The 27,993-nt window shown below is 41.1% G+C and overlaps 1 protein-coding gene across 4 annotated transcripts in view; it reads left to right on the forward strand.

The window, feature by feature from the left end:
- ppp2r3a (protein phosphatase 2, regulatory subunit B'', alpha) overlaps window positions 1–27,993 on the forward strand; it is a 98,925-nt gene that overhangs the window by 35,779 nt on the left and 35,153 nt on the right. For all 4 annotated transcript variants that reach the window (XM_041812374.1, XM_041812372.1, XM_041812373.1 and 1 more), the window contains one exon: window positions 23,957–27,247. In XM_041812374.1, the coding sequence (XP_041668308.1) occupies window positions 24,584–27,247 (2,664 nt within the window). In that variant the 5' untranslated portion in view covers window positions 23,957–24,583. The remainder of the gene's footprint in view (window positions 1–23,956; window positions 27,248–27,993) is intronic.

Here is a 27,993-nt window from a genome sequence, read left to right on the forward strand (position 1 = left end):
TGGAGTCTAATAAGCCATACTTGAGCTCACTCATGTAGTAAATCTTTGCGATTGTGCAGCCGTATTACAAACAGATGTGCACACGCTGTAGCTTAATAAAGCCTGCAGCTATATTTGGAAGCCAAAGAAGAACACTTTCTTCTCCTTTTCTTGTGTTTACCTTGAACATTTGTTCAATCAAATTCAGTTTTTTAACCTGCTTAAACAAACAAGCACTTTTTTATGCTTGATTCGATTATCTACCGTTCTTTCCATGCAGCTTTTTGGGGTTTTTTTCCCTCTTGGTTTCTGTTTATTAAATTAGTTTTTTCTTCCTTTGTTTATTCCTCTTCTCTTCTGTTCACCTTTTATTTGTTATTGAAGCACAAAGCAGCATACTTGGGTCATGGTTGGCTTTAATGATAATAATAATAACTTTATTTGTATAGCACCTTTAAAAACAGAGGTTTAAAGAGTGCTTTGACAATAAGCAGAATCACAACACTGTAACCACAACATCATAATAACCTAGGAGACTTATCGTAAAAACCATAAAGATGTAATAAAACCCCAGCAACATAAATAAAATCCAGAATAGAAATAAAAACCTGGAATAACCTAGACAAATCCAGACAGCACAGGAACCAAACTAAAAAGAGACCTAAGGACAAAGGAGGCGAGAGCATAAAAACCTAGCACAAAAAGTAAGTTAATTTGTGTTTGGTAGATTATTTCTTTGCTGTAACAATGCTTCTTGTCAACAAATCTTTTACTGTTGGAAAGCCTATTTGTTTCCCTTTTAAATGGAGACACATTTGTAAGGAACATGCATTTGAGAGATAAGCAGCAGAGCTGAGTATGAGGGTTGCACCCAAATGCCAAATCTTCTCTGCCAATGCAAGCTTATTTTACTATGACGCTATTGATTCTTGTTTTAACACCCCAAAGAGACTTTTCCCTCACCTTGTCAGAACTTAGGAACTCAAGGCCATCTTCAGCAGATTTGCATTCAAGGTTTGCAGGACAATATGGCCAATGACTACCCTTCGCCAATCAGGCCCATTTGCCCTGGTGTCAACAACACCTGCACTGGAAGCTGAACATGTGGTGGAACGTAATGTTTAGTGATGAGGACTCTTTAAGTTTAAAACTAGGCCTGTTAATATAAACACGTTAATGCTCGTGATTAATGTGGAAAGCTTAAAATGTTAAAAACATAATTATGCAATTCAATCATATGACTAAGTTTGACCCCAACTTCCTCCCATAGTCCTCCTGTACGGATGTTTACGTCCCTGGGGTGAAAAGGTTAAAGGCGGGTCAAACACAGCCAGTGATGAGTGAGGAGACAGACCCAGGTCTGCTTCACGGCAAATTTAGATTTAAAAAGCTGCCTAGTGGAATTCTGGCTTGCTGACCATCGACATCGATGATGACAAGGGGCTTCAAGACATCATTTGGGTCACCTAGGATGACCCGTACCGCAGAACACCTACAAGAACTACTGTCACAAGAATCCATGAACTGTATGACAGCTACAATGGCAACTAAAGTGGAGCAGCTGGCCCGAGCTACATTTATTACACTGACGAGAGACCACTGGACATCAGTCAGCAACTTCAGCTATCTCGGGGTAACGGCACACCTGATCACTCACTTCACAGCATACAATATTTAGTACCCGATGTGTTTGTTTTCTGGGCTCGTTTGCAGTTTATAAATATTATTGCTGAATGAATTAAGACACTCTGGTTTACAAACCACAAATAAGTTTAAAAACTCTAGTTTGTTTAATTTTTCTTTATTTAAACACCATACTTGTGCTAATTTATCTCAAACAAAAATGCAGGTAAATGGTAGTATTTTAAATGTTAATTTATAGATAATTATAATCATAATAATATTAATAAAAGTACATTTTTTAGTAAAAGCGCTTTCAAAGTGCTGTACATAAAGTTAGAATAATGAAAATAAACACTTGATAATAAGAACATTTAAAAATCTAAAAATTACTAAAACTGAAGAAATGCTGCATAGTGATGTGATGTGATGTGATGTGAATGGGAATGTGAAGGTGAGTTTTGAATCAAATACTACTCCAAGATGGCATTCATGTGTACTCATGTATGCCATACTCCAGACATGTACCACAGTGAACTTTACAAGAGGTCTGCTTCACATTAGTGCAGTCTAGACCTAAACCTCGGGCTTCTAGCAGCAGCACCGCAGCCACATGCTCAGCTAAACCCACATCCCGGCCTGCATGCACTTGGCATACGCTGAGCAGTTTAATTGTGTGAGTGAAAACCCTGCTGGTGTGCTCTGAAATCAATCAGATGAAATAAAATGTCAAGGAAAGCACCAGCCGAGTACATGAGTACACAAAGGAGGAGGAGAATCGGAGCAATACTGTCAGTATTTATCTTTCAGGATCCTGCGGGGAATGTGATTCACAGAGTGGATAAAACTAAAGAGATGTTGATTAAGAGATGACAGAGGAGGAGAGGCAGGGGAAGAAGACAATAGGAGAGTAAGAGTGGAGATAGCAGGGAGATAGGAGGAAACATTTCTGACTGCTGATGTGTACCAGAAGGTGTAAACATGTTCCTGTCTCTGAGGATCAGGTTGTGTGTGACGCACTCAGGGACGGCGACAAACATGTGCACATGTGAGATGAAAAGGCAGCCGGACATATGACCGAGAGGAGGAGGAGGAGGGGGGCACAAACACATCGCCAAGAATAGACTCCAAACACTGGGGAAGAAATAACACAGTAACAGGATGTGGAGTTCATGTGTACGATGGAGGCTGGCTTGTTTAGTTTTGTTTGTGTTTATGCATTTATAAGTCCATTAAGTGGGCTTATAAATGACTTTTTCAGGTACTTTTTAAAGGCTCACTTTGATCTGATGCTGTAATGAATTCGATAAGATGTTTATAAGCAATTAAATCCTTGTGTTGCGCCTTCTAACTTTTCCCTCTAATTTGCTCACAGTTGAGGTTGTGAACAGCCGCAAGTTTAATGGTAGAGAGGGTGAGGAAAGGGTGAGGGGATTCCAGTTTTATGGTGTTGTTTGTATGTGGGGTTGTAAATACTCCCTCTAACAGGCTTAAAGTTACAGCTGCTCCAACAGACTGTCTTTGCTAGTAAAATGGGGGAAAACTAGGAAATATTTCCCTTTTTTAAAGACTAACTGAGCTTCTTTGCACTGATGTAGAGCATCTAAATCAGTGGTTCTCAACTGGTCCAGCCTCAGGACCCACCAGTGTCTCTTATGACAAATTACGACCCAAATTTCCAAAAATTTCAACAACAAGTTTAGTTAATTGATAGTTGCAGTTTTGAGTGTGATTGGACCAAAATACATGATGTGAAAAACAGAAGGGACAAAACTGAAAAGTTTTACTCCCTCTTTTTTTTTCCAATTCTGCAGAGATCTTGACAAATTACTTCATTATCATGGGAAAAGAAGCTTTATTCAGTACAAGAGAAGGAGATAAAGTAGTTAAAATATTGACCAAACATTTGAATTTACCCAATTTCACAGTAAAACAGGGTGAAATGAAAGGTATTGATGCATGTCCACTAAGGACTTCTGGGCTTTTTGCCACCATTTTTTATCAGACACCTATTCACGACCCACTGAAAACTGCTCCGCGACCCACTTTTGGATCCCGACCCACCAGTTGAGAACCACTGATCTTAATGATACATTTATACACTTTGGTGTTATGGTGTCTGTGTTTTTTTAAAGATTTGAAACTCAAAATGTCTCACAAGTCAGTAAGTAAATAATCCACATGTTCTGTGTCTGCAGCGTTCTGTCTGTGCCACAATGTGGCCCCGATGGATGGTGCATGTTCTCAACCACTGGTTTCATTTCTGAAGTAGAGCTCAGCCTAGACCAGCAAGTTCATATGAGAATAAAGACAGCGACATGCTGTAGACATGCAACTTTGCCTGTCTGAGGTTGCTTTGCTTCCTGTTTTTACCTAATGTTGATGAAGTGACAGCATATTTGATTGGCAGTCTGCAAACTTTTTTATTTTGAAGTTCATACTCACATCTGACTTCCTGTTCAGTGCAGCTTGAGTCAGACTGATGGTGTGCTCCGGTAAAAACAGATGCAGATGGAACATGGTGCAGACATACTATATAAAAATGCCAGATCAGTGCTTCCATTAGTTGATGCACTATATGGACAAAAGTATTCGGCCACCTGATCATTACACCAGCAAGGACTGTGATGACATTAAATTCAAATTCAAATACATTAACTTTAATATAGAGGCCCCACTTTTGCAGCCACTCTTCTTGGAAGACTTTCCACAAGGTTTTAGAGCGTTTCTGTGGGAATTTTTGTTCTTCGTTCTGCAGAGCATTTATGAAGTCAGGTAGTAATGTTGGATGAGAAGGCCTGGCTCGCAATTTCTGTTCCAGTTCAGCCCAAAGGTGCTCGATGGGGTTAAAGTCAGGGCTCTGTGCAGGCCAGTCCAGTTCTTCCACATCAAACCTTGTTTCTATAGTCCTTGCTTTGTGCACTGGGGCACAGTCATGTTGGAATAGAAAAAGGCCTTCCCGAAACTGTTGCCACAAAGTTGGAAGCATAGCGTTGTCCAAAATGTCTTGGCATCCTTCAGTTGGCACTATGCAGTCTGGCAGGTAAAGTTCTCTCGGCATCTGCCAAACCCTGATGCATCTTTCAGTGGGTCGTGAACCTGGGAAAAAAAATGGTGGCAAAAAATCTATGAAGTACTGAAGTCCTTAGAGGACACCTGAATTCAACAATTAACAGGTGTGGCCAAATACTTTGGTCCACATAGTGTATGTTTTGAAATTATGCTCTTCTTGTCGACACTTCATCTAACCCTCAGGCCCTCCTATAACCTTTTTTTGGGCCTTTGTATTGCATTTGTATTGTTTTTGTTCTCATTTTGACAGTTATTATGCTTAGATGAGGATATCGAACAAAGATGTTCATATATTTAGGATTTTTTTGAGCATCCACACTGTGTTGACAAGAATTTCCACTGTGTAGACAAAAAACTGACAGTCTTCCCCCTGGAGCCATTTTTGGCCCCATTGACTATCATTAAGACCACTTTCATTCGACTGCCATTGCAATACAGAAATATGAAATCCTGTTAATTCCTCTGTAACCCTGTCCCCCAGAGGCAAAAAAAATGCACACACAAAAAAATCACTGCTAGATGTTACCATTTTTTCTGGACTGCAGGGTGGAAATTTTGAGTTTTTTTTTTTTTTTTTTTTTGTATCTTTGTAGTTTTACAAAAAGTTAATAACATCAAAATCTTCATTATTGCTAATCATTGACATGCCCCAGACTATTAATCCCTGCACCAAAAAGTCAACTTTGTATTCATTTAATAGGATTTTTGAGTATGTGTGTGTAAAAAATGGCGTTATGTAAATTAACTGGCATTTTGAGGGTTAGAATTATGAAAAAGAATTGGCATTTGCTATACTTGATGAGGACTTGACTTCATGACTTAAATAAACAAAAAAAAACACAACTTTTTTTCCTCTTTTGTTTAATATTTTTAGATTTATCCAGTGACCTAAAAGGGCCTTAAGGGGAAAAGTGTGATTTTTTTTTTTTTTTTTTTTTTTTTTAAGGGGGCCAGAGGGTTAAAATTATTATAATGAATTCACATTTGCTATACATGATGAGGGCTGTATTAATGACCACATTAAAAAATGAAAATTCTCATGTTAATTTTAAAAAATACTTTATATATTTATATGTATATATAAAAGGGCCTTAAGAGGAAAAGTGGGATTTTTTTAAGGGGGGCCTGATAGTAAAAAAAAAAAAAAAAGAAAAAAAAAAGAAGCTCATTTAAAGGCAAGGACCTTCGTCAGAGTTTAATCAATCATTATCGCTAGTGAAAGCAGTCGTTAGTGGCTGCCATAATGTGGATGTTGTTTTTAGCTGACTGATGAGATCGGTCGAGATGTGGAGGCCGCTGAGGGGGATGACGAACATACGAGCCAGGCTTCACCACAACGTCCCGATTTAGCTGTGGTTTTGCTTGTATATGTGTGTTGGTGTATACTGTGTGCTCGTGTGCATGGCGGTGAGATAAGGAGGGGTGACTCAGTGGCGGTCCGGGACACGATGACTCTCTTCACCTTCTCCATGACGATGGGCCATGGCGACAGGGGTTTGCGGTTAGAAACCCTAATCTGCTCCTCATATGACCCTCTGATGGACAGGGACAGCAGTCAACTTGCACACAAACGGACAGGCACGCACTCACAGACGGCTCTCAGACTGGTTAGTCTAGCTTCACTCCAGTCTAAACATGCTCTTATATGGGTTTCTCTTCAAATCTGGAGATCTGTGCACTTTGCTTCACTATAAACACATTTTCTTTCTGCAGACGTGCAACTGTCCAGCGGCACAAACATCTCTGAAAGTCAGGACGTCTTTGGGGAAGCCAGAATAAACGTTGAACATATGTCATTATGTGACATGGTATACATACAGCGTCAGGGATGAGGCATCTTTAAGGTGCTACTTTTGGACACTGGAATATAAACTAATACTACAGGGAGGTATTTTATTGTCAGGCCCTAAAATTTGCACCCAGAAACAACACGAAAGAGTTCCTTAAAGGTTTTGTGGCATCCAGTCAAACATTGGGCCTCATTTACCGATCGTTAGGAAGAAATTTGTTCTTGAAACCACTTATGCACTTTTTAAGAAAAAAATCACTGTGATGAATTTCATCAATAAACCCCCCCCCCCCAAAAAAATTTCCTGATTGAAGCTTGATGCTGAGACACATAAAAGTGTGTTCACTTGACCATGCCATAAAAATGAATGCCTTTCAATTCTTGAGTTATTTTGTGTTTTCTTCTAAATTTTCCTTTGTACAGTATTTTGTCTTCTCATATCGCTCCCTTATTCAGTGATATAAAAGACATACAAATAGAAATCCTAGAGTATGTAGTGTTTTCTATCATAAATAATGGGTACCAAATGGGATACCAAAATGCCATATTTTGAACTGAAAAGTGCAAAAATAAAACATTCTCAAGCTACTTTTGTGTCCTTAAAGTAGTGAAATATTCAAGCAACAACCAAAGTTAAAAAGCTCACGGAGAAACAGCAGCCTCCATCTGAAGACTGGACAAGCAGTGTCACTGATGTATGGTTTGGTTCAGCACAATTTTCCCACGGTTTAGCTCAGTATACTCTAATCTTGCCTGTGTTATCTCCTTTGTCACGTGCTAGCATGAAAACAGCCACATTTTGCCTTATAATCACTTTGTGTGGAAAGTGTGATTTCTGAGCTCTCTTTTAGTTTTTGTTTGGTGTGAATAGGTCAATAAGAACAGTGTATATGACCATTTGAATTTGGTGTAGAAAGTAATTTTTCACATTTGGTACAGTGTTCCATCCTGAACAGGACTGGTTCTGTATAGTAGTATAAAGCAGATGGTTAGATTTGGTAAAAGAAAGTGAATGGAAGACTAAAAGCTATGTTGTAGTAGCACCCTGTCATTAAAGTGCCTGCCTCATCGTTTCCTCCTCCCTCATATGTGTCACCCATGGTCAGCAGTCTCTGTGGGTGTTTCTCTGTGTGGGTGTTTTGTGTACAAACATGCTGTCATTGCTGTCATGCAGCACCTGCCAGCTAAACACATATTACCACTCATGTAGACTAAACTGGTGGCAGTGCTGATGCTCGTCTTCTCACCTTGCTGCTGATGTTGCAGTTGTCTCTGTGAAGGAGTTTTATGAGGGAGGCTTTCTTATGTGGATGTCACTCTTTGAATAATGCCTGTTATGTTTAAAAGCTCTGGTATCTAGGGGAATTCTGATTCTAGAAACTTTTTCATAGAAAATCTCTCTCAGCTCTTACCAGCAATGGGCCTGGTTCTGGCTCTATTTTTGGGTTGAAGGTCAGCTAAAAACACAACACAGTTATTAATGTTTGACTATTGTTTTTATTTTCTAAGTGCAATTTTTGCACTGTTGTAGTTCTGATAAACCCAAACTGGAATACACCAAATGCAAATAATGTACATAAAGCTGGAAAATCTAATAAACAGGAAAGTCTTACAAAAGGGAAAGTTGTAATAATAGAATAGAAAGAATTGGGAGCAGCAGGTGTTCTGCTCTGTTGTTATGTTATATTAATTCTATATATTATCCTTCCATTGCCGTTTATCTTGTTCATTATGTGTCATGTGGGTAAAATAAAACCACTTTGTGTCGTGCCTTGCCTTTGTGTCGTATCGTATCACACCGTATCCTATTATACCCTACTATTCATAACATACCATGACATATTGTATTGTAAAGGTATTGCATCATGTCCTCCTGTATCGTATTGAGTTTTACTATATAGTATTAATGTAGTGTGTCATGCTCAGTATTGTATGGCATGGTGTGGTATGGTGTGCTATGCTACAATATTGTGGTTCAGTGGTTTACACCACTAATGTTGGAATTGTAGAGGGTTCAAATCCTGGTCAAGGCAGAATCAGTATCCATTGTGGGCCTTTGGGCAAGGTCCTTAATGCCATGCACACCTGTCTATCTAATAAAGTCGCTTTGGACAAAAGCATGTGCTAAATGGCATTGTAATATTGTATTGTGAGGAATATACCATGATGTGCTGTATGGTTAAGGTGTTGTGTCTTGTCCGTCTGTATCATACTGTACTGAACTGTAATGTATCGTATTATTATAGTGTCTCTTGTACCATATTGTATGGCATAGCATGATATGGTATGATATGCTACGCTATGCTATCGTATGTATTATCACAATGTATCGTATCAAACGTATCGTATCGAAACCTATCATATGAAACCTGTTGTATCGAATTGTAATGTATCATATTGAAATGTATCATATTTTATCCAGACACAAAGAACGTAATGTATCGTATCAATCTTGTCATATAGAAATGTTTTATATCAAATCGTATGCTATCTAACCTGTCATATTGAAATGTATCTTATAAAATATATTGCATCAAAACATATCATATCGAATTGTATTGTATACAAATGTATCGTATTTATATGATCATATCTAAACATGCCATATGGAAACCTGTCGTTTTAAAATGTATCGAAACATATCGTATTGAAATGTATTGTATCGAAACGAAATTGTCAAAACGTATCCTATTGAGAGTATCCTGTCATAATATATCATATTGATATGTATTGTACCAAAACGTCATACTGAAACCTGTTGTTTTAAAACGTATCGTATTGTATCACATGGAAATGTATCACATGGAAACCTATCATATCGAACAAAACGTATCGTATTGAAACATACTGAAATGTGTTGTATTGAAATGAGTTGGACTGAAACGTATCAGATTGAAACTTTTGTATCTAAATGTTTTGTATCACACTCAGTAAATGGAAACGTATTGTATCTAAATGCATCATTTTGAAATGTATCATGTCTAAACGTTTAGTATCAAAATGTATTGCATCAACATGTATTGTAACATATCCTATTGAAATGTGTCGTGTTGATCATATGGGAAATATCGTATTGTTTCGTATCCAAAAGTATCTTATCATATGGATCAAAATGTATCATATCAAAACATATCGATTCGATATGTATCATATCAAAACATATCAAAATGTAACAAAATGTAACATGTCATAATGAAGCATAACAAGCTGTTTCACGTTGTATCATATCATACTGTACCATATCACAACATATCGTATCATCTCATATTTTATCTTAAGAAACGTAGTTAGTATCGTATCGTATCGCTCTGTACCCTCCCATTCTGTACCGTGTCACAGCATAACAAATCGTATTGCAACGTTTTGTGTTGTAGCAAAAAGTACTTGACTGTACCATATTGTATCATATCGAATTGTATCATATCATGTTGTATCTTAACAGGCCGTGATGTTTTGTATGATAAAGGTATTATGTGGTGTCCTACTGCACTGAATTTTACTGTATCGTATTATTTTAGTGTGTCATGTACCATATAGTTTGGCATGGCATGGTACACTATGCTATGCTATAGAATTTTTTCATATCATACCATATTTTATTGTATTGTATGGCATTTTTTGGTGTCATATTATTCCATATCTTCTCTTTTCATAATGTATAATATCATACTGTATCATATATTACCATGGTGTATTCTATCATATGGTATCGTTTTGTACCCTTGGGAGAAAAAAAGGTCCGCACACCAAAAAAACTCCTATTTCCAGCCAGCAGCAGCCAGTTTACTGATACACATGTCTTATTTTGATTTTTCTATTGTATTGTACCTTATCATTATCATACAGTGACATATCATTTGGCATTATTTTATGTTGTAGTATTATGACGTCATGTTAGATCTTTGCTTGTGTTGTATTTACTCTCAGATGGACAAAACAGTCATGTCATGTTATACCATGCTGTGTCCTGTTGTATCTTTTTGTGGTGTTTTGTTTTGTATCATAGTGTAGTTCATTTGTAATGTGTCACATTTATCATATTTAACTACATTCTGCCTAAACGGGAAGAACTTTTCATGCCTTTATTTATAGTTATAGAAGTTTTGGGGTTTTACAGCCTGTAAAGTTTTGTATGTTCTTCGTGAACATTGGGAAATTGAACAAATTGCTTAAATAATGCAATTTGAGTTGGCATCATTTGGGGCTTCAGACTGCAGGTTTAAAAATAGATGAAGTCCAGTGATTTTTAGTGTGAAAATAGTTGAGCTCAGAGATCGAATTGAATTGTCTGTGTGCTGCTAAAATTCACTCCTTTAAATCCCAATAAGCTTCCTAGTTTATCATTTATTAATACACTGATTCGTGTTTGGGCTCATTGATTTTGAATATAAATACAGAAGCTTTTCCTCTGGTTAGGGTAAGACTCCTGATGCGAGTGTATGTGATTGTGTGGAGCTGGCTGGTTTCTGGTTGGTGTACAGTAAGCTGTTGCCTTTGGGTCTTTATCGTAGGTGGTATAACAGAAATAAACTGTTGAATGTTAGCTGAATCCAGGTCAGCTGTCTTTGCACATTATATTAGATTTATTTGTGTGTCCTTTGTCTCCTGTGCCAGCGGTTATGTGGGCATGTGCGTGTCTGGTGTCTGATCTGTGTCTCCATGTTGCATTAGCAGAACGCAGCCAAAAGCATGACATCACCCAAAATGTGCTTTTTAAATTAGCAGCAATGCAGAGGCAGGGTCATAGCGAGCTTCTGGCAAGGCAGGATGGACAAATGTGTCTCTGTGAGTATGTGGGTGTGACTGTGTACATATCTGCAGTTGTGTGAATGCAAAATCTGTGCACGCTGCAGATTTGGATGTTTTGAAAGGATGCCAACTTTCATCATCGTCTCATGTGGCCCTCAGTGTTTTGTATTTGCAGCATCTTTTTTTCATGCCCTCTACAGTTGAGCGGCTGTGTTTGCGTGTGCGTGTGAGTGCTATCAAGGCTGTCTGTTAGAAGGCCTTATAAGGCCAAGCAGTTTTAACCAGGAAACATTTAAGGATAAGAAAAGACGTGACTCACTGTTTTCCCTCATCTGCAAAGAAGCACAAAAACATCCTCTTCTCTGCCCTCAACTGCTTCCCGGAGGAGACATACATGAAGTGTGGATGTGTGTTGTGCGTCCTGTAGTCCTCGGGGTTACTGGCTCATTCCTAATGAGGTGCTGAGCAATTCACACAACCCTTTCTCCCTGGAGATGTGAGGAGCGCTGGGGGAACAGCTGGTGCAGCGCTGGTACTGTAACAGTGTGGAGAAGCACTTCTCAGCCTGTAAAGTAGGAGCGTGTGGCCGGTTAGAGAAAAGGAGGAGAGAATTACAGTGCTGTGAAGAAGTATTTACTGTGTTCCTGTTTCTTTTTTTTACTTTAAGGACTCGACAAAGATAACCTGATTGAATAAAAAATATGGCTTTTTAATAGTGATGGTACTAAGGGAGAAAGCCATCCAAACCTACCTGGACATAACAGTCATGGACGAAAGTATTGACACCCCTGGAATTCTTCCATAATTCAAAAAATGGACAATATTGTTGGCACCCTCAACTTAACATTTGGTTGGACACCCTTGGGAAAAAAATAACTGAAAGCAATCACTTCCTATAACCATCAACAAGCTTCTTACACCTCTTAGCTGGAATTTTGGACCACTCTTATTTAAGAAACTGCTCCAGGTCTCTCAGATTTAAAGGGTTCCTTCTTGCAACAGCAATTTTAAGATCTCTTCATAGGTGTTCAATGGGATTTAGATCCCGACTCATTGCTGGCCACTTTAGAACTCTCCAGCGCTTTGTGTCCAACCGTTTCTTGGTGCTTTTTGAGGTATGTTTCAGGTCATTGTCCTGCTGGAACACCCATGACCTCTGACGCAGACCCAGCTTTCTGACACGAGGCCCTACATTGCGGCCCAAAATCTTTTGATAGTCTCCAGATTTCATGATTCCTTGCACACAGTCAAGGCACCCAGTGCCAGAGGCAGCAAAACAACCCCAAAACATCTATGAACCTCCACCATGTTTGACTGTAGGTACTGTGTTCTTTTCTTTGTAGGCCTCATTCCATTTTCTGTGAACAGTAGAATGACGTGCTTTTCCAGAAGGCTCTACCTTAGTCTCATCTGCCCACAAAATGTTCTCCCAGAAGGATTGAGGCTTACTCAGGTACATTTTTGCAAACTCCACTCTGGCTTTTTTATGTCTCTTTGTCAGCAGTGGGGTTCTCCTTGGTATCCTGCCATAGCGCTTCGTCTCATTCAGATGATGACGTATGGTCCGAGCTGACATTTTTGCATCCTGAGTCTGCAGGACAGCCTGAATTTGTGTGGAAGTTGACTGAGGATGTTTATCCACCATTCCAACTATCCTGCATTGCTTTCTTTTGTCAGTTTTTCTCTTCCATCCACGTCCAGCGAGATTAGCCACAGTTCCATGGGCTATTAACTTCTTAAATTATATTACTCACAGTGAACAAAGGAATTTCAAGATCTCCAGGGATGGTCTCATAGCCTTGAGATTGTTCATATTTTTACGCAATTTTGCTTCTTAAGTCCTCAGACAATTCTCTGCTCTTCTTTCTCTTCTCCATGCTTGATGTGACACACACAGGCACAAAATACAAAGGTTGAGTCAACGTTATACATTTTAACCGGCTTCAGGTGTGATTTCTTGGGTTGCTAGCACCTGTTACTGCCACAGGTAAGTTTAAATGAGCATCACATGCTTGAAATAAAATGATTTACCCACAGTTTTAAAAGGGTGCCGATAGTTTTGTCTGGCCCGTTTTTTGAGATTTGTGTAAAATTATGTCAATTTTGGCTTTTTTCTTCTGTTTTTGTGTTGTTCCAATGCACATAAATGAAATAAACATATGTATACCAAAAAATTTGTAATTGCAGCAATTTCTGGGAGAAATTGTGTTTTTTTCTGGAAAAATTCCAGGGGTGCCAATACTTAAGTCAATGACTGTATGTGAAAAAGTAATTGCCCCTAAACCTTATAACTGGATGTTCCACCCTTGGTTGCAACAACTGCAAGGATGTTTTTTTTAGTTAAATGTGAGATGAGCCTTTGCGTTCGATTTGGTCAGTAGTAGATTTGGCCTTGGAACTTTTTACCAGTCTCTTTTTATCATTGAATCATAAACGCAGACCTTGACTCAGTCAAGTGATGCCTGCAGGTCTCTAGATATTGTTCTGGGTTCTTTTGTGACCTCCTGGATGAGTCGTTGATGTGTTCTTAGAGTCATTTTGGAAGGCTGGCCACTCCTGGCAAGGTTCACCACTGTTCCAAGTTTTCTCCATTTGTGGGCGATGGTAATGGTATTATAATTATCTTGACTTAGTCATGACAAAACCTGAAAAAAAGAATTAATTCAAAACATCCCAACTCCACTTTTAAGTGGTGTAACTAGTTTGACTCAAATAGGATCAGAAATTAATGAATCATACAGATTTAAAACAACAATCCCAGACGTTACAGTAAAACCTGAGGCATCACAGTGATGTTTCTAAAGTTCAGTTGGAACTTTACCTACTGTAACTTCAATATGAAGTAAAGGTTCATGTTTTGGAAAACCAGTATCTCCATCACCTTTTCTGTGACCTGTTTTGCCTTATAGCTCTCTCAAGGTTATGTATCTTTTCTCTTAAAGTCCAGAGCTTGTGGCTTCCATGTAGCAGCCTTCTCCTCTGTTGCCGTAGTGAAGTCATCATATTACGATCCATGTTTAGTTCAGAGATGTCAGATCAAACTGGTAGTATTAAACGCAGCCCTGCTATGGCCGCCTCACAGATCGATCACGTTGCAGATGCTGCAAGTGACTGTTGGACAGTTTTTGCTGTGATTGGCTGGGCTGAACGGATCAAATTGCCGATTCTAATCAGATCAAAAATTGCTCAGATCTGAAACATGCGATCAGGGTAAGGATACCCCTGGTCCCGAGTTTTCTCCATTTGTGGATCATGGCTTTCACCATGGTTTGTTTCTTATCTGTTCTTGAATTTCTTTTGATGGCGCTGTGATGTGTTGCTTTTTGAGATCTTTTAGCCTACTTAACTTTGTCAGACAGGATCTATTTAAGGAGATGTCTGGATTCAACAGGACTGACAGTTATCATGTCTGGGTATGGCTAGTGAAATTGAAGCTTAATTGAAGTTAAATCATGATTTAAGAACAGGGTGCAATTACTTTTTCCCCTGGACCAGGTAGGTTTGGATGGCTTTTTCCCCTTAATAAAAACATCATAATTTAAAATATGAGTTTTGAATTTACTATGGTTATTTTTTGTCTAATATTAAAGTTGTTGGATGATCTGAAACATGTATGTGTGATAAGATTTGCAAAGAAATAAGAAATCAGGGAGGGGGAAATACTTTTTCACAGCACTATGTGACACAGTTGGTTCAGTCTGTGGAGGCAGATGTGCCTTTAAATTCAGCTATTTCCTGCTGCACTTAAAATCCATTCATCTTGGTTGCCTGGTAGCCAATGGAAAAATTGAACAGATTAATTAGCTCCAGTCATAACATTTGATAAATACCAGGTACACTAATATTAAACTAATACCCTCTTTGTCCCCTCTTTCCTGGCTTTGTTTACATTCAGAATGCCTCCTCAGTGGCTTTTATAAATCTGTCCTTATAGGCCTGAACCTTCCTGCATGCAGCTGAGAGCTGTTCAGCTCTCGTTGCTTTTCAGACCTACAACGACCAGAGATTTTATGACTGCAGGGCGTGCTCTGTGAAGCCTGCAGACATGGTTTCATCACCAGCAGCTGTGTGTTTGCCTGCGTCTCCAGAGCGCTCTGATTTGTGCTCTCGGCAGCCTGGGTCTCATCCAGACAATAAGTTTGGCAGACATAATGAGAGAACCTCCGAGTCCCACACAAACACGAGCGCAACGGTTTATTTCGCCGTCTTTTGGGGACATTACATAGACTGACATTTATTTTCTGGAGACTTACGCCTACTCAGCCCTTAACCGCAGCTTGTGTCACACTGAACCACAGAGCAAAGCTCTACTTGTCAAAACCTGACACTAGTGCCATCTAAGGTTGATCAAGCTTTCCACAATTAGCTGTGTTTAGTCTGAATTAGTCCTTGAAAAGAGATGAAGTCAGACCACTCACATAGACTCCTATTCATATTTAGTTTTAGACAGCTTTGTAGTAGCGATGTGCCCTCTTTCAACTATTCTGCTGTCAGTCAGTTATCCTCTCTCATTTTAGGAAATTCCTCATCCTTAGATGTAACAAAGTAGCTCCTTAACTGAGCTTTAGTCCTCTCATATGTCATCTATCCCCTCTGATTCTTCTCTTGCCTGTGCTTTGGCTCGTGTTCAGACGTCTGGTGTGCAGAGGAGCTCCCTGCTCGTCTCTGTGTGGGACCTGGCAGGTCTTTGTTTCTTTTTTTTTGCAGGCCAGGCCTGTAAAACTTTAGACGGATTGCTCTCTGCGTCTGGGAAAGTAAAATCCAATGGTGTGTTATAAATGTCATTTAACTTTTCTAAGCAGTGTTTGAATTTTGCATTGCTGTATTGAGTCTGTTTTTAATTCTACATAGACTCTCTTTAGGTTGTAGTGACTATTCCTTTGTTTGATGTGTCTGCATTGCTCTGCAATACTCCACCCCAACACAATGTGGCAGTGTGAGTTTTATGCCAGTTCCTTGCTAAAATATTTAGGGCCCGAGCACCGACCTCGGAGTGAGGACCTATTGTATCTGTAAGGATTATTCTGCTTGTTTGTGCACAGGAAACCAAGTCAATTGAAACCAAATGTATTATGTTGGCACATGAGCTGCAGTTAAGCAAGAAAGAAACGTTCATCTGCTGAATCAGCTGAGGAAGAATGTGGGATTGTTTTGCACTCATTCAAACCATAGATGTAGAAAATGCTGCAGATTGGACCACAGATGGAACATAACAGAACTATAATAAAGCAGGATGGAAGCAAACTGTTTAAGAAGTTGATCATTTATGAGGCCCCTGAGCAATGCACCCTTTTGAATAGTGATGTGCACATGTGCAATGGTCACACTGCAAGATAGGCAATGTGAATCATATTTGCAGCACATCCTTCTGCTCCCTCTGTGTTGTTTAATAGAAACTAAAAGTTTAAGTCTGTGTGTCCCAGGCTACAGGAGATGCTAGTGCTGTCACAGATACACCGGCATGACACTGGAGGCAGACGCACAATTACACAGGGCAAAGTGAATGCGTGAGTGTAATCCAGCTATCAGCAGCACCTCATTCCATGCTTGTTAATGTTATAGCCACACATATGGTCTACTGATGGCAAAAACATTCCATTAATGATTAAATCACAGTGCGACTGGAGTGCAACAGTCGTAGGTTTCTCAACACTATGAGCCTTCGTTTTATCAGACATCATGATCTCCTAATATGCACATGTGCAATAGTCACTTTGAAAGACATGCAATGTTAATCATTTTACTTACAGCACATCATTCTGCTACATCTGTGTTGTTTTATGGAAACTAAAGGTGCAAGTCTGTGTGTCCCTACATTAGATGCCAGTGGTGTCACAGATACACCAGCATGACACTGGAGGCAGACGAACAATTACATAAGGCAAAATGAATGCATGAGTGTATTCCTGTTATCAGCAGCACCTCATTCCAGTACTCAGATGTTCACATATTGCTTTTGTTTAATCAAAAGTCATGATCTTGTGATGTGCACATGTGCAATAGTCACATGGCAAGGTGTGCAATGTCAATGTCATGATTTAAAGTCCATCATTCTGTCACCTGTGTTGTTTTATGGAAACCGAAAGCGCAGGTCTGTGTGCTAAGGAAACGCCAGTGCTGTCACAGATACACCAGCGTGCTACGGTGTAGATTTGATGCAGGAGAAGAGAAACGTGGAGGGGAAAAATGAGACAATGAAGAAGAAAAAAATCAGGCTTCAGACCTTACACAGGAAGAGGAGGTTGTAATTCAGACCTGATGTATTTTAAGGAGTATTTTGTGCCTCTCTCCTTTCTTTTTCCTCTTGCACTGAGAGGCCCCAGGTTGCAGCTCTTGCACCTGTAAGACAATCTTTTAGACAATCTTCTTCCAATTTTAGATTATCTGACTGCAAGTAGGGCCACCTTTCCACCATTATTCCTCAGCCCAACTCTTGCCTGCAGTGATTGCTAACATAGGAAATAATAAGTCTGAAAGTGTCCAGAGCCTGATGAAATCAGAGCCATCTGCCAGAGTGTCTTTTAATCTGTCTGCACCTCTGTGTCTCTGCCAGAAAGTGACGAAGAGGAGACGATTGATGCACAGCTGACAAACTAACTCAGCTAGAATATAAATTGGACCGATTTCTATGGGAATACAACTGTAATTTGTGTGTCTCTCTTCAGTGTGTGTGGAGTGTGTTAGAAGTACGTGTAAATAATTCATGCACGGGTTACAGTCAGAGGCAGAGAAGTGGGTCAGAACTGCAGTTAGTTTGTCGGACATTTGTAAAGATCACAGCGTGGGAGAGGGAACATGAAAGGGAGTGAAGATTTAGGAGGGAATTAATGACAGAAATATACATAATTTATCTTTGTATCTATAAACTAAATACTTTAGAGTTGCCTGCCTTTTCTCTAAAACCCCTCGTATTGTTTGCATGTGTTTTAATGAAATGAATCCCCATTTTGTAGCACTTGTCATCCCTCGTTGTTGCACAGACTCTCTGTTTAGTATGTGCATGGCATAGCAGTGCGCTCAGTTCTCTTTGTGTGATCTGAGTAGCAACTCCAAAGTTGTGCATCAAGCTGTGAGTGTTTATGCGTGTGCACTTAAAGGGCGAGTATAGACCTGTCCTCTCTCCCTGGAGGCATGCTTTGGGTTCCTGTTTGGGCCCTTCTTCTTCACAAAGACCCACTTCCCCTTCCGAGGGCCCCCTCTGGCTCCCTTGCTCTGCACCCAATGACACACAAACACTCACATATGCATGCACAGCAGAAGAAGCCATGCATCAGTGTGGAGGAAAGATTGACAAAGTCCACTTCTCCTCCTGCACACAAACATGCTCGAGCATACTTTTGGTGGCTGGATTAGAGGTTGTGACAGAAGTGGCCTCTAGTGATTGAGTGCTTCCTGGTGAAGGTCAGGCTGAAGGGAGGACTTTTTTAGATGGAAGAGATTGAAGAGAGGGAGAGGAGGAGAGGATGGGAAGAACACAAGCAACTTCTACTCCTCTGTTATTTTTCAGGATTTTATATCCTGTCACACTAGAAAAGCGAGTAGATGGAGTCTGTTAAAAGAGATGGATGAATGGATGGATGATACACCAAGATGTAATCCTTTCTTTCCACCACTAGGTTAGGATTAAAATGTCTGATTGGGGCATAGTAGCATACCTTTTTCCTTAGGGCCTCTCTATTGTTTTGAAGAAAAGCTAAGCACCTCAGGACCCACCAAAATATTTATGTATTTACTATTCGTTTTTATGACACCATATAAGCACCTCTCTAAAAAAGTATAAAATAATCAGGATCTTTTAATTTCAAGAAAAAAATCAAAATTTTCATGTTTAAAAAGACTTCAATGTACATGAACCACATCACCACACGTTAGATTCTAACCAGGGCTACACACTATAGAAGGGCTATAAGCTCCTTAGGGCAGGATCTAACACAGTTGTTCCCAACCTGGGGTTTGGCACACCTAAGGGGGGCGCCAAAGATCTCAGGGGCTTCCTGCCTGTTCGTCTTACTGCTATAATTGGCAGCCTGTCTGTCTGTCTGTGCGGATTTGCACCCCACACCGTTGCTCCAATTGTCCTTGATACCTTTCAGAAGACTTTTTGGGTGTTCTGGTTCAAAACTGGTTCCATAAAAAAAATTCATAAATATGTACAGTTTTTCACTAAAATCCTCAAGTGTTGCACCGTGTTATCATTCGGGATACGTAAGCTCTCTTTAAAGCACTTCTCTGTGCTCATATTTAACAGGAAAATACAGGAAAAGTGTCACAAGATGTTAGAATCATTCACTGAGAATTCAGCGTTTAATCGCTGTTTTGTCAGCTGTAGTCACCGGTGCTGCGTAAACATGTTTGAACATGGCAGGTGGGCTGTGTGAGACTTTGTTAAAGCTGCACAAAAAGTGCGTAATGCAATAAAACTAAGCTTTAATGTTCCCCTTATTGTGGATTAGCAGAGACGCTGTGCCATTCTGCAGTTATTTGGGGAAAAAAACACCCGTGCTGCGAATGTTAGGTGCTGCAGCAGCAGGTGGGAGACAGGGCTTTAGTTGCCATTATTAGAGGTGCATATATTACTTTAAAATCATGATCAAAAACATAAAGTGCAATGGTGTATTTGGGCCAGCCTAAAAGATTAAAATAAAGAGGATCCATAAAAGGGATATTTTGGGATTTTTGAAGTTTTGTCGTATGAGGCACTTGGCTATAGTAGTGGAATTAGTCTCTACTATAGTCTGTGGTTATGAAGAGCTCTGAGAGATCCGCGGCATAATGGTTATAGATGGGAACGTTTTAGGAGGCTAATGCCACTATATCGAAGTACCTCATACGACCCAACTTCAAAAATCCCAAAATACCCCTTTAATTTTTTAGAAAAAAAGTTGAACATTTTTAGGGGAACAAAATGAGGTGACAGACTCTTATTTTTACAAGACACCAAACTCAGAATTTTTGAGTTTAAAAAGTTCTAGATTTACATGCAAACTTGATATTTCAGAGTTTAGAAAGTCAAGAATTTGGCGTTATCAGCGCCCAAGTTTTCAAGTTTTTAGAGCCACAAATGTGCAATACTCTTAAGTAAAAAATGTACAAGAAATCAAACTGAAAATAGTGGTTGGATAACCACAGTTTACAGAATCTCAATGCATTGATTCTAGAATAAAATAACCCAGAAGTATTTCCTCATTGATCATTCTCAGGAGGGAGTGTAATGTGATTAATTTTCTTCCACATCATCGGCATTATGGACTTTATAATTTCAAAAGTTTTAAGTTTTGGTTCATGCAAATTTACAAGTCAATTTTTTTTTTCAGACTGGTTCTACGCCAATGTAGTTTTAACTTGGATATTTTGGCAGAACCAGTGCATGCAGGCCTATTATTTGGGGATTTTGTCAATGAAAACCATTGAAATTGGTATTTAATTTTTTTCCAAATTGGTCCTGGGGGGCTTAGCTTTTCTGGCTTCCACAACTCCCAATAATGTAGAACAAGCAAGGACATCAGTGGGAAACCTTGTTTCACTGGTTTTTTCATCCAGGTCAGGGTTGCCAGGTCTGGGTGACAAATCTAGCCCAGTGGCTGATAACCAAGACCAAGGCTGAAATTAAACATAAGCCATTAAAACCTATTGCTTGTGTGCATGCAGGTGTGCTGCTCCTGTATGTGTGTGCCAGTGTGGCACAGCGGATCCTTGGTTATGTGCCATGTTCTATCTTTTCCTGCTTCTCTGCTGGTTGATTTAGTTGTATTTGAGGGTAAATAAAGTAGTTCATTCTGCTTTGGATATTAAATACACATACACAAGACATCAAACATGGGTTCGCTGTGTGTCCACTCAACCCACGGACAAAAAATGTACCCACGGCAGTACTTGAAAAGTAGCCCAGTTCTGCTGGAAAAATGCAGACCTGGCAACCCTGATCCAGGTAGTCCTACAACACCTTGGGATGGCTGGACCGGGAGCTGCAGAAAGAATCAACTCTTTCAATAAGTGATAATAATAATAATAAAATCCAGCTGTTTTTTTGTGTTTTCTCCTTGTTGTCTTGGAAGATTGTATAAGTTCACCTATATTTCTCGTGTCCAGTAGCATTCTTGGTCTCAGCTGTAAGCTCTGGCTCACTGACGTCAAACAGAAAGCTTATATCTCCCTGAATCCTACTGCTTTTTTAGGACTAAATATGTCCAGAAAAAAATGGGTGTCACTTGGCCACGGCAGGATCACAGCAAAGCTTTAAAAAGCATCCGAGACTGTGTTTGTGTGCTCACTAGTTCTGGCATGTGCAGGCGTTCATGTGTGGGCGTGTGCACATGCATGAGCGCGGAGGTTGTGATAAACACCAGTGGCATCTGTTTACATATGTTGGGAAGCTGTCGTTCACCAGGATATAGACACAGATGTAAAGTGTCGAGGGACAAAAGAGTATGCGCAGACATGTGTGCAATTACTGTCCTATAAGAGCCTATTTCTAGCCGTCCGTCCAGATTTCAAGTACAGCTTGCCAGGAAGTGTAATTTCCTGCTCTGTGTCTGATTCAGCAGCATCCAGCTGTTGTGTTTGTGAGAGAAGGGAGGGAAAAGATAGACAGTAAGATGAGGTGGCCGCCTGTTTTTTCCATACAGCTCCTTAATAGTTGTTTTTCCAGGTGCCACATACCCCCACCCTCACCCTGCCAGCCGCTCTCCCCTCCCACAAACCCACCAATCATTCTTCCTCCTGCTCTTTTTCACACTTTAAAGTTGAAAACTCTGGCTTCATGCTTAATTCCCCTGAGAACAGATGGAGTATCATGTGTCTGCTCTCTCAGACTAAGTTGTAATAACCTTTCTGTGTTGTTCTTTCTTCCTGTGGTTTGTCAGAAAACTCTGCATCCCACAGCGATGCAGTTCTTAACTTAAATTGCATCTTAATGTTTGGGTGTTGGAGCGTAGGCTTAAAAAAATTAGTCGTAAATTTCATTAAGGAAAGGCCTTGGGTGTTTGGAGGCTGTTTACTTTCTTTTTGCACATAACAAGTTGCGGATTTTTGAAATTCAAATATCCTGCAAGTTTGAATTACAGCCTGCAGTCTATTTGTGTAGTTAGCTTGAGATGAGATTGCATGTGTGGTTGTATAGTTGCTCTGTCTTACTGCAGTATTATGGTTAATGTATATGCATGAATACAGAGCACACATGGGCATACATGTGTGGGAGGGCACAGCTTTCAGGAATGTGCTAGCCCTGTCGTGTTGCAGAGAAATAAAGAGAAAAACAAATCCATCTAGAGGATTCTGCAGAATCAAATGATGGTAAGAATAATTAAAAGAATTGTGTGCTTACATTTCTCCACATTTCAACCACTCTAAACAGCCTTTAAAACTCTACAGATCGCTCTTGCTTGCAGATTTGCTACATGTGTTTACCATCATGTCAGACTCTTTTAGAAAGATGTCCCTAATGTGAACCAGTGGGCTGGGGATGTTTTCAATCCAACAAAGAAAATCTGACATCCAGTGATTAAAATAACTAAAAAATAATGGAATATACATTCAGAAAGTTTTCAGACCTTCACTTTTAAAGATTTTGTTGTGTTGCAGCCTGATGCCACGATTGAAAGAAATCATTTTTTCTCTCATTAATCTACACTCAATACCACATCTGTGCTGTGGAACAGCTTTCCCACAACCCTGACCAGTCTCCCAGTCTCTGCTGCTGAAAAACACCCCCACGGCATGATGCTGCCACCACCATGCTTCACTGTTGGGATGTGCCTGGTTTCCTCCAAACAAAATGTTTAATGTTGAAACCAAACAGTCTAAAATTCAGTTTTCACTTTTTCATGATGGGGCACTGAATGTACCCAATTTGAACATCACCAACTCTCTTTCACTTGTTTATGGGGAATGCCTGTGTGCAAAGGTGCAAAAGGAGAAACTGTACAGATGAGCAGGTATACTAACTGTACTTTGATGTGATGCATTAAGTCTGTTTCCTTTATTTTTGTCTTCTAAATCTTGGGTTCAATTAGAGTCTGTGGGGAGAGGGCCAGAGTACTGTTCATTAGTCTGACAGCAGAGGGGAAAAAATTCACCTTGAAAGTTTCAGCAAGTTTATTCTAAAAAGTGAATAGGGCTTAGGACTCACTTTATAAGCTGTAGTCCTGGTTTGCATTATGCACAGTGCAGAATTAATGCTAAGCTTTGCAATACAATGTCTTGAAACGTATGCTAACTTTTGTCTTAATGCCTTTCCTGTGTTTTATACTGTTGCACACTTTTACATATGGGATGTGTACGCACATATGGAGTTGAATAAATGGAAGTAAATAAAAAACCAGAAATACATCTTATGGCCTTTAAAATGAAGGCTTCACGCTGATGCAGAGGCACAGAGATTGGAATGGAAACTCAAAAGCAACAGGTGTTTTCCTCTTCGACAGCCGCCTCCCTTTTACTTAGTCGTGATTTTCTCTGTGGGAAAACTCTTTGAAGCTCTACTGTGACAAAAGAGTGAGCCACATCTTTTTTTCCACTCAGCTTGTGAGTGTTGAGGTTGATGTGGGAGGAAGTTGAGTGTAGCTTTGTAGCTTGTTTTGTGGTTATTATCCCTTAAATCAGCCGTTATCTGAATGATAGATTAAGAATGTGTTACTCATGTCTGCACATTCACAGTGATCTTGATAACTGTCTAAATGACTGACTTTCTCTTTCTCTTTCCTCTCTTTCTCACTCTCTCTCTTCCCTCCCCTTTCTGCTGACTCGCAGGTGGTGTCCTCCTGTCAGAAACACACTCTTCTTCTGACACATGGCTGACAGCGGGAGGCGGAAGGGGCGAGAAAGAGTCCGGGAGTGACACACAAGCAGAAGAGGCAGTCGGCCATCTGTGGTCAGTCCCCCACTATTCTGCAGCTGTGCTGGAGTGAGCAACCCTTCTTGGCTCCATCGGGACTCTGGCATCGGGACTCTGGCATCGGGACTCCGATAGAGGGGGTTCTTCCTGCAGAAAGGGATGAGCCTCTTCTGGGGCAATGTTAAGACCTCGCTGGCCGTGGATTAGGCCCCCAGGGCTGCTGCTTTGGAAGGATGGGTGACACCCCAGCTGGATATCTGCTGTTGCCAAGCTCCATGGTTGTTATTAGCGGCTAATGAACTGCTGCTAGAGAGGAAAGGCAGAGGGATCCTGTGGAGAGAGGAGGAACCTTACATCTGTTATTCAGAAGCCTGCAGATCTCGAAAAGGAATTATTTTCTGTTTCCACACGAGAAGGGAACCCTTTAAATTTTGAATTCTGAGGAGTTTTTTTTTTCACATCCAAGATAATTTTTTTGCTTTCTTTTGTTTCAGTTGGATTTTTTTTCTCACCTTTCTATGCCCTAAAGGAAATTTCTCACCATGGCAGCAGCCTATCGTGTAGTTGTGAGCAGTGTGAGCTGCTACAACAGTGTGGTAGTTGACCGGCGCACTCACTCGCATGCAGTCCACTACTGCTCGGGGCCATGCGGGGCCCTGTCCCAGGGAATAGACTGCACCGTTGCACACCGAGGCACCTGCTCTGAGCTGCTTGTTGCTCCTGAAACTCCATATCCTGATCCAACCAGTTTGCAAATACACTCTCACAACATTCTCGCTCAGCATAGTAAGATTACTATGGATGCAAGTTATAATGGTCTTGAGAGGGCAGGCAGTAGCGGCAATTTATCTCTCGGGGAGGACAGCCCAACGTGGCGTGGTAAAAAGACTACTTGTAGTGGCAACTCCACTGGGAACTTGAGCTCCTCTACTAGTTTGAAGGACATCACAGAGGAGGCTATCAACCTTGCCAGTGGCAAACTCAAAGAGTTTTCCTTTGACAAGCTTCGCCTCTCCTCTTCAAGCCATGTCACCTTACGGAAAGGTAGAAAGGTCCGTCCTGACTCGTTCAGCCGTCGTTCCACAGACTTAGAGATCATCTATGGGCATTTCAGCTCAAATGGAATGACGAATGGCATGACGAATGGCATGACATCTTCGAATGACGAGAACCTGCCGCCGTTTGTACCAGGGAAGGCGGCTGTTCTGGAGGAGACAAAGCTTAAAAGCAGCACAAGCACTTTGTCAGCTATCACCAAAATGGGAGGCGGGTCAACAGGGAGCATATCGAGCATTGGTTCTTTGGATCAAAGCTTGAACACTGTGGCCTCTCTATACCGCAACGCCCTTGGAGAGGAGAATCTGTTCGCCCGTTTGTTGGAGAAGACGCGAGGGGAGGCAGGCACCGGGGGAGCAGGCGGGGAGGACATTCGAGCCTGCCTTGACATCCTCCTGAAATGTTCTGAAGACCTAAAGAAATGCACCGATATCATAAAGCAATGCATCAAACGCAAAGCAGGTGGAGGGTCGGAGGACGGAGGAGACAGTCCAGACAGTGTCTATCGGGCGGTGATGACCCGACTCAGCACCTATTTGAAAAGACTACCTCTGGAGCTGGAGGGGATCGGAAGTTTAGGTAGCGGTGGACAGGGAGGTCAGAGCCCACCTGGAAGTGGTGGTCTCAGTGGGCACAGTGATCTGGCTGAGCTGGTCAATACCCTTCACTCCATCCAGCAAGGACCGTACTCCCCAATGTTTGGCAATGAGCAACCTCCTCGCTACGAGGATGTGGTGCAGTCCCCTCCAAGTACAAAGACTGTTTCTCATTCTGCCTCTTTTACTCCCTCCTCTATGTCCTCTTCATCATCTTTGCTATCAGACTCCATCCAAACCAAACCAATCCAAAGCTCCCCGTCCAGAGCGAGTCCACTCACCAACGGACTACAACATTCACATTCGATCACACAACATACACTCTCTCCTCCATCCATTACATGCACGCCATCCAATATCTCTCCAACACATAGTCCATCACCTCTTCGAACCTCTCCAACTCCGCCATACTCGCAGACTCCTTCGCCATCCCCGATGGAGGCTCTTTACATAGAGGAGGAGGAAGCAGACATAGACAAGTCAACAGAATACACTCTCACCAGAGGGGTGAACACAAATGGGACAACTCTGAGCCTGTCCCATCCACAAACACTCCAAAACACATTAAATACTTTGCCTACAAGCACTGGCTACAGCTCAGCTTGGTCATCCTCACCATCACTGACAATCTCGGCACCCAAAACTGTTTCCCACAAGAATGAAGACATCGACAAGTTGCTGATGGACTTGGAGAATCTGTCACAGAGTATGAGCCACCCCAGAAAGTCTGAGCCTCCACTTCCGGCTAAAACCAGAAAGAGAGACAGCGGCCAGGGAATTACTCTAGGTGAAGCTCTCTCTCATAATAAAATGCCCCAGTTCCAAGCTCACAAGCCGGAAAGTAACCTAACGATGAATGGCCCTAGCTCCAGAACCCCTCAGATTCCTGCCCAGGGACAGAACAATGAAGCTGGCGTGGGTGAGGAGGAAGATGGTGCCCTGCTTATGAGGATCCTGGAGAGTATTGAGAGTTTTGCCCAGGAGCTGGTGGATTCTGGGGCGGGGAGCACAGGGAGTGCTGAGAGGAACAGTGGCAAGGAGCGTGATATGATGAGGCTCCTGCAGGATACACTGGCTACAACTGGGAGGGCTGACACCCCTTCAGAGAGCACAATCCCAGCAGCTGCTCCATCTATGCACACAGTTGCAGCTCCAGCTATCCCACCAAAGCAGTCTCAGACCAATGCAGCTGCACCTGCTTCTACACATGCACCTGCAACTTCAGAGGATTTGCGTAATACCACAATTACTTTGGATGTTGCACCTAAATCTCTGCCTACACCCAAACCTGAGCCTGCAGCTGAGGCTGCAGACAGACTTACAGAGGCCTCTTCAGGTGGCCTTGATCCCAAATTCTCAGCTGCACCTGCAAGCTTGCATCCATCCACACATTCTACTGAACCTGCACCTGTGGCTGCACCTGAAGCTCCAATCCCTGTTGCCAGCTTAGTTGTGGTAGGCACAAGAGACACTGCCATTGCTGTGGAGGATCCAGGTGCTGGGAGAGACATTGGTTCCACACTCCTCATCCAGCAGTCTCCAGAGGTGATCAGGGTAAGTGAATCTTAAAATCAACCCTGATGACAGTGATTGCTTTGCACAGTTAAGCCAAGCTATAGCTATAGCTTGTATAGGCTATATAATTTGACCATGGCTTCTGTCTCAGTCTTCAGGTATAGGGATTTATCTTTTTATCGATGCAAGTTTGTCTGCCTCTGTGGTGACGTTTCCCCTTTTAGCTAGTTACTGTTGATCCAGGTTGGCAAGTGGTAAACTGGTATTTCATACATATGCATACTTTGCTTTTTGTAGTGATATGATCTGTGCTATCCCTCATGATAGCCAAAGGAAGACGTCATTATGACTTGCTTGTGGCTATTAACTCTCTGAGACTGTTGTTGCACGCGAAAAAAAGTGACGCAAGCTATAAAATGTGTAATTACTTTTGGACCATAAATCATAGCCTCTTACACCTTAGTCCACCTGAAGCTAACCATAGTGCCGTTCTAATGGCGCTATCCATGCCTTTGAATCCCTAACAAAAGCTTTTCTAACATGCCTGGAACTTCAGTGGCTCTGCAAGGTCCTTAAAGATTAAATTCACTTCAGTATATCTTTAATTGAACATATTTTTATCCGTTTTATAATCCATTTTTGATTGTTTCTGCCGCTAACAGCTAATGCCATCAGCCAATTTGTATCCCGGAATGCTTTGTGACAGTGCTTTGACAACCAGTGGCAGGCTGTTCCGTTGTCCAGCCATGCTTTGTCAAACTTCACAACTCTTTCTGCACAAATCT

This window comes from Cheilinus undulatus, linkage group 18, assembly GCF_018320785.1.
Source record: "Cheilinus undulatus linkage group 18, ASM1832078v1, whole genome shotgun sequence".
NCBI classification, from domain to species: Eukaryota; Metazoa; Chordata; class Actinopteri; order Labriformes; family Labridae; genus Cheilinus; species Cheilinus undulatus.